Here is an 8,305-nt window from a genome sequence, read left to right on the forward strand (position 1 = left end):
GACTGGGACCAGGGGTGTAGAGCGAACGCGTGGAGGTCAACGTTCCTCTAAAGAGTGTAGGGCTAAAATTATGTGTCAAAAAACACTAAGCAGTAGAATCATTCGCCCGCCGGACCTTTACTCTCATGTGTGTTTTACAGACAATGTCTCTTAAAAGAGTGACACGTCTGGAAAGGCCATTAGAAGTGCATATAACATTTCTACTGTGATTAATAGTTGATGAGGCAGGGTTGGTTGGGTTGGTCGCCGGGTACCCACATGTGGCCGCCAGGGCTCCTCCTCTTCAAGCTCAGGTTACACTCTTACCCACCTATGTGTTTAAAAGGGAGGAGGGACCACTTGTCAGGAATGTCTTAGAACTGTGAAAACAGCCAGCCCAGTCGGCAGGGAGTGTGTCAGTGTGTGTGCAGACGCAGGGGCTAACCTAACACTCCTCTAGCAGCACAGCTAGTCAGATCATTTGTCCACTCGCCGGTGTGTCTGAGAGTGTGTGTGAGTGTGTGTGGAGACTTGAGGAGCTGCTCTCTACGACGTCACACACGTGAGAGGGAGACCCACTAAGAAGAGGAAGGTCTCCATCCTTACACATTGGACTCAGGACAGTCAACAAGCCACAGTCAGTGACAGACAGACAGACAGACAGACAGACAGACAGACAGACAGACAGACAGACAGACAGACAGACAGACAGACAGACAGACAGACAGACAGACAGACAGACAGACAGACAGACAGACAGACAGACAGACAGACAGACAGACAGACAGACAGACAGACAGACAGACAGACAGACAGAGTAACTTCTTCCAGAGTTGGATGTGCTGGGGAGATGATGTGCGTTTGAAACCAACAAGCTGAAGTGGATATTAACCCCGTATTGACAGAACCGGAGAACTCTCTGAAGGGACTGTCAGTTCTCAGCAAGGACTTCACTCCAGGAGTGTGTGTGTGTGTGTGTGTGTGTGTGTGTGTGTGTGTGTGTGTGTGTGTGTGTGTGTGTGTGTGTGTGTGTGTGTGTGTGTGTGTGTGTGTGTGTGTGTGTGTGTGTGTGTGTGTGTGTGTGTGTGTGAGGGAGCATTTATCGGTGTTTATCATCATGGATCAGCCAGCCAGCAGCTGCATGCGGAGCGCCCACCCCGGCAGCCCCATTTGGGGGTGCGTGAGGAACCCTCACCCCGGAGCGGGGCTCCAGTCGCCCTACCAGCAGACCCCCTTCTCCCTGCACCAGAAGCCTGAGTTCCTGGCCTACACAGACTTCTCCACCTCCTGCCTGGTGCCCGCACCCCACGCCAGCTTCCCCCGCGATGACAGACTCTACCCAGAGCCCCATGCGGGCTTCCAGAGGGCCGACTGGCAGTTCCCCCCGTGTGAGACGCGGGGTCGGGGGCAGGAGGCCTGTCCGGTGGAGCCCGTGGCGGTGGGTGGTGGAGGAGTGGTGGGGGGCGTAGCGGGGGAGATAGACAGCACAGGTGGGGACAGGCTGCCAGGGGCAGTGACCGGGTGTCTGGAGGGGGAGTACTCGCCACAGATTATGGCATCGGCCGACACAGAGAAGAAGAGCTCCAAGAGGAAGAGAGACATAGCAGGTGAGTCAGTGATAAGCCAAGATGGGATCAGTTGGGCTGCTGGTAAATACCATGACTGGAAAGATGTGGGAAAAGACACCACTTCAGTAGGCCTACATAGAAGGCAAATACGAGTCAAATGCTGTGCAGAGACAGAAATTCAATCGCGCTTCCCAGATTTGACACATCTATTTGTACAAACCCCTTTTCGTCATGAATACACAAGAGAGATGTGATATTCTGCAGGGACACTCTCACCAGAGTACTCTATCAGTGGACAATGGTATCACATTCACTACTGCCCATGTCATTGCTGGCAATGGGACAGAATCTCTGTATCTGTTTCCTCACCAAAAGACAGTCTTGCCCTAGAGCCTGGACACATAGATATGCAAAAGGTGACGACACTTTGTGTTCAAGAACATCCCGACTGGACCAGTTGCGTCCTCTCATTGTTTTAAGCCTCTTAAAAAAAGGTCAAAATGACTAACGCAACATCTACCGTAAATCTTTGTTGCATGCGTGTATCCTTTGTTTCATTGAGACATGACAACTTTCAGGATGCCGCTGGTGTAAATCAACTGAGATGTTTGTCTGCAAATAACTCTGCATGTCTCATATTCTTATGACCTTACACTATATGGGTCACGGTCCATTATAGCAAATATATCATTAGATGTCTTTATAAGCAATACCATTGCAAGCATTATAAGCAATATCAACATCAACATCAACAATTGCCCATTTATAATTGATTTAGATATCTCATCGTTATCAATGATGTCAGAGCATCAGACCAACTGGATACCACATTTCTGGTACAGTAATTCATATCCATGAAGTGCTAATTCCTGAAATTTTTTATGACTTGCTGTTGAGTTAATAGCCATAGGAACGGTTGGCATTTATCTTCTAGCTGTAGATGTGTTATTGAAATATACTCCCAATTTCATGCTAGCTGAATGAGAGGAAAAGCGAACCTGACTGTTTTCAGCACATCTGGTAAAGGCATTCCCCTCAGCTTTCAGCCACGCTATGGAAACCAAACCTGCCCTCTCTAGAATGGGGGAAATCTTTTGCAGATAAATGTATTACCTCCTCGATCAGAATTCCAGTGGCTATATTAGGATGGCCAAAACTGCGATGCAATACCCACGTTAGGAAAATCACGTAGGGCTTGGAGACATTCAATAAACTTGTCTAATTTAAGATCTGCTTCTTAGGGAACCAGACACTGGCCTTAGGCACTTAATTGGGGGAAATATAGATTTTTTTTCCCTTTTCTTGGGTTACCGTATTGTAGCCCTCACTCAAACATGCCAGACCACGTCTGGTAAAATCTCTTGCCTGCAACCCCACTTTTACATTCTTATCCATTGACATTTTCCTGTCGTTAAGCTGTAACAGAATATCCCACTGAACACATGCAACACGGTTGACCACTGTATAGACCCAGTATTTCATAGATGACCATTGAAACGTGCATTGAATACTTTGACCTAGAATTAGGAATATGCCCTTAAGGCATTGATACAGGCTGCATTTCCACTAAGGACTTAACACACACCAGGGTGTCACCAGTGTTTAACGCTAATGTGAGTTCTAGTGTTATTGTGTTTCCTTCAGGAGTGTGACACTAAAGACTTGTGTTCGAGCAGAATCAACAACCTCTGCATCATCAAACAGAGATGGTGTTAAAAGTTCACAGTTAACCATTGTTATGTAAATGATGGCTGAAAAGTACCAGCGGCCTTGCCTTGGAACCAAGTTAGATCAGGTCAGCTGGAGCCATGGCCCAGTGAGACAGAGGTACCGGCCCATGTAGACGGAAATAAAAAGGTCTGAGCGTTTTGGGTTAAAACGTAACTCTCTAGAGCATAACTCTCTAGAGGAAATTCGACAGCAGTGCGACCATATTTAGGCATATAGCTCTATAATGATATGATTCACCTTTATTCATACTTTCAACCATTTCAAAAGGTTCAACCTCTTGGTGTGCAGGTTACTACATGTTTTGACTGAAGGAATGTCAGGCCTCTCTACAGGTTTAACACAAATGGTTTATAAAAATGTAAGAACTAGTTTAGAGATGCCCTGTTTAGTCTAAATCAAGCAGGGTGAGATTTATCCAGCTTCATTACAATAGCGATGCATTTTGAATGGTGTCTAATTAAATGCTTTTAAAATGATGCTTATCATAGCCCTGTTGTAATAATACTGACACAGATATGAGCCAGTTTCTTAACTAGATGTTTATATCTTTAGAACAGTTTTATAGTGCTGCTAAACCTATTAGCATTTCAGGGGGATTTTTATCCATTTGCCTGACCACCATCTGGTTATCATTGTTCATTTATCAACTTTATAACAAATCGGCTGTAAACAATTTCAGTAAGAACTTTAATAAACATATTACCACTCCAATATAAAACAAATTACGACACCATTTAGGTTCACTCAACAACAAAAAAACAAAAAAAAAACATATTGTAGGTGTACACATTTATTTTTGTACTTTTATAAACCTTGGCCCACACTTTAATACATTAAATAATCATGTAATTAATTAAACAGTCATTTTAATTTCTGTTTAAGTCTGAGAAACCCCCACGTATTTACAACAGGCTTAATTGAGTGTTAATTAAGACAAATTACTTTTGCACTGTCACCCCCCCCCCCAAAATGGCAAATGCTGTTTGTGTTACGGAGTCCCGCTGGGTGCAGGAGTTTCTCCCCTTCAGTTTACGGGCTCTGGCTGTGCAGGATATTTATTGAGGCCTGTTTACTGAGGGCCGGTGTGTGTGCCTACTAAATCTGTCCTGCCAGGTGTTCAGCAAACTTAACCTGCTCTCATATCTACTCAGTTCCACCACACCAGACCAGACCAGGCCACACCAGACCAGACCAGGCCAGAGCAGCACACTTGGAACACGTTGCCATTAATGGGGTTTTAATTATAATAATTTGGCGTTCTCAACATGAGGCATTATAGGCTACAGGTTGGTCTCTCTGAATGGGAGTCTTTTGACTAAGTTGTATAGACACACACCTAGACATCCACATACACACGCAAAGACGCATGCAAACAGACACACATGCACGTAGGCAAGCACACGCAGAAAGACGCAAGCAAATATGCATATGCACACGCACACACATGCACACACACACACCCACACAGTGAGTCTGGATCTGCCCAGTCACATCTGGACCAGGCACTGCAGTCCATTTCACAATCTGGCTCCATGCTCTGGCAAGCACAATGCAGAACTTCTCACTTTGACAAATTAGAACCATTTTCTCAAGATTACATCAGCAGCTAGTGTCGCTACCAATGCACAAGTACTACCTAAAATCATTCCATATCATATAAAGTCGAGATTTTTAACAAGGAATGATTAAGTGGCTTTCATGTAGTTTATGTACATTTCATTTTCACCAAGGTTACCAAGAGGAAAATAACTTTCAAAATCTCTACCAACCAAAAGCCTTTGAATTCCCTGTCGTACACATTTGTCAAACAAACTTTACTACCCAAAATAATCAAAGTGAACCAGTTAACACAATGCACACGTACAGCACATGATTTCATAATTCCTCTTTCCTCTGCTCTGCTGTATCGATAAGAATGCTTCCTATTTTCCAGAGGCTGGTAAGGCAAGGTGGCTGTCAGGTTGTGTGTGAGTTACTGAGCGATGGCCGTCAGCCTCCTCTCCTCTGGCCTAGAAGGGGAAGTCTTCCCGTCTTCCCAGAGACACATACGTTTGAGCTGGACACATCCCCGCCTTTGTTCTTAGAGGCTTTAACGATGTTCCGCTGCATTCCTCCCTAACTCAAGCCCTCTGCCGCCTGGTTTTGCGGTCCCCGTTGACTTGACCAGGGCACTGGTCGTTAGATAGCGTAACTCAGGGTGCATGGGAGTGGGACTTGCATGGGAGTGGGACAGGTCAGGGCGGTCTCTCATAGAGTGGTGGTCCGGTTGCTCTCTGAGTGTATACGACTAGGGCTCGGACAGATTTGTTAGTTGAGAGGACCTCTGACCTCTTCTTTGTGAAATGGGCCTAATACCAGACAGACAAACCACTCAACTTGTGTCCAAATTCAGTGCTAAACCAATATACGTGCACATCATTTGACGGAATCATTTCTCAACACTACTGTACATCATAGCATAGTCCTGAAATAACAACGACGTCCTCTTCTTATGTTCTCCAGATATTCAGGACTTCAAGGTGGACTCTAACTGCAAAGCGAGGAAAGAGCGCACAGCGTTCACCAAGGAGCAGCTCCGGGAACTGGAAGCGGAGTTCACCCACCATAACTACCTGACCAGACTGCGTCGCTATGAGATCGCTGTCAACCTGGACCTCACGGAGAGACAGGTAACGGAGATAGTGCATCAGACACACAACACCTACACCAGAATGTTTCTACACAATGACAATATTTAGTGATCTTGTAAGCCTTCATTTTTTTTAAAGGTAAAGAAAGAATAGGTCTATGAGAAATAGGATGTCTTCAGCCAATTGCCTGACAAACAAGAGAAGAGCCTGAGTCTGTTGATTGGATGCGAATATGTGATTTGAAGGCCAATATTATTAACCACAAATTATTTTAAAAACGGACATATAATTAACAATGCTCTTGTTATAAAGAGCTGGATCATAGTTACAAACTTAGTTGAGTCTCTGCTAAAATTCTGTTACCTACAACTACAGACTCAGTTAGTTTCTCGTTGATACCACTCATCCTAATAGGTGTCCAACTGGTTTAATGTTTGAAGCTTTCTCTTGTGATTGGGCAGCAGATCTTAGAACCAGGTGAGACAAGGCTAACATTTGGAAGGGCTTGGCAGTCTGTCCTGTTCCTCTCCCTAGTTCCAGCCCCTGTGCCCACTCCCTGCTCTGCCCAACGAGCCCATAGTTTCTCAGTGACCGCAAATAGCCTGCTCTAAGATGAATTTCCCAGGCCTCTGGTGCTCAAAGCCAGCTAGGTCCCAATCCTACACTCCGGGCTCTGATTCCCATTGCAACTCTGGCTCAATAATTCTTTATGATTTTTTTTCCGATGCATCCTACATAGCTTGGCAGTTTTCCGTTCCTTCAGTCACAAGAGGTAGACAGTATCAGACGAGGGGACAGTCTTCATAAAAATAGTGTGGGAACAGACTAGTCTGTCCCAGTGTTGCCGTGGGGAATGCTGAGAGGGATGCACGGAGGTCAGCCCTCCCTTGAGCTCGTATGTGGGTTCCGGTCGACACAGAACGACGGCGGACTGGGTCCAAGGAAATTATGTCATGGGTCATATTCAATGTGGTTATATAGTAGACTATAGCGATCCGTGGGCATTTAGCTACTGCAACCCACTAGGAGTGTGGTCCAAAACCCGAACTTAAGCTTTACACTGAGACTGCACAGTCTCTTCCACAAGCACCAAAAAACAAACAAATGACTGATGTAGTCTACAGTATTAAACAAACAAAAAATTCACATTTTTCAGGGAGTGCAGCAGCACCCTCAGCACCCCTACTTCCTGTGGCTATGTCTACATACATGACTTGATGCAGGCATTGTAGTGACACCTCCCGTCTATGTCCTGTAGGTGAAGGTGTGGTTCCAGAACAGGAGGATGAAGTGGAAGAGGGTGAAAGGAGGACAGCCTGCTTCCCCTAACGACCTGGAGACAGACGACATAGACTCTGCTGCCTCACCCAGCTCAGAGTGAGGGGAGACAGGCTGTCCTGATAGGAGTCCCCCCCAACACAAACATCCAGAGAACACCAGCCATCCTATAATATCCCTGGAGAGTCGGTTGCTGGAGCAAAGCATTTCTTAGTCAGTCTGAACCCCAGCGTTTCCCCTTTTGTAAATACTGTAGTACTTGGTCTGGCAAGGTCCAACGTCTTTTTTACACTTCTCTGTCGAATGAGGACAATATTAGATCTAACGTGAAAGGGGTTGTAATATTTTCTATACCCATACAATTTAACTCCTGGAGCATTACTGCGATGGGAGTATTGGAATAAATAAATTAAGGAATGGATTAATCTTAGTGTAGACTACATGTTGCAGTTTCTCACCTTGGCCGAGTTAGCACTTGTCACTCAGCGATGACAAGTCTGTGATTTGATTTATTTTTTTAGAACATCTCCTCAGTTCTCGATCCGTAATCATGGCCCTCAATGCTTGACTGCAGCCACCTGCGGACACTCAAACCGTTTCAGTGTTGCCAAACCTTAAGTGTCTCAAAATCTGATTTCATTCAAAGTTGTGTTGTTAGGTTTTCCTAGAATACACTTTTTCTGTCAAACATGTTTGTCTTATTTTTTGTACTTTTCAGCTTTTTTTTCTTGCTTTTTTAACATTTGAAAGATATTGATAAAATACAGATGTTGCCTATTGAAATCTGCTAAAATGAATAAATCATTTAAAAAAAATTATAAAATACTTCGATAATTTCTTCCAACCAGCCACATGTGAGTTATGAAGTGACAGTGTATGAAGCGTCTTGGCTAGACTATAGGACAGAACCAATGCTTGGCATTTACATGCTATTTAATCCAATTTCTATTACAACTGTCTGCAGACCGTCTGTCGCTAAGGCAACTATATTATTATTTCTTTCCCTGTGTGTGTGTGTGTGTGTGTGTGTGTGTGTGTGTGTGTGTGTGTGTGTGTGTGTGTGTGTGTGTGTGTGTGTGTGTGTGTGTGTGTGTGTGTGTGTGTGTGTGTGTGTGTGTG

The 8,305-nt window shown here is 44.8% G+C and overlaps 1 protein-coding gene across 1 annotated transcript; it reads left to right on the top strand.

The window, feature by feature from the left end:
- Positions 1-365: 365 nt before the first annotated feature.
- On the top strand, positions 366-8,003 carry LOC106579330 (homeobox protein MOX-1). The gene is made up of 3 exons (XM_014159160.3): positions 366-1,586; positions 5,781-5,947; positions 7,167-8,003. Exons 1-3 carry the CDS (start codon positions 1,097-1,099, stop codon positions 7,287-7,289), a joined length of 780 nt encoding a protein of 259 aa, XP_014014635.1. The 5' UTR covers positions 366-1,096; the 3' UTR covers positions 7,290-8,003.
- Positions 8,004-8,305: the final 302 nt, after the last annotated feature.

The sequence above is a fragment of the Salmo salar genome, chromosome 19 (genome assembly GCF_965601325.2).
Source record: "Salmo salar chromosome 19, fSalSal1, whole genome shotgun sequence".
Classification (NCBI taxonomy): Eukaryota; Metazoa; Chordata; class Actinopteri; order Salmoniformes; family Salmonidae; genus Salmo; species Salmo salar.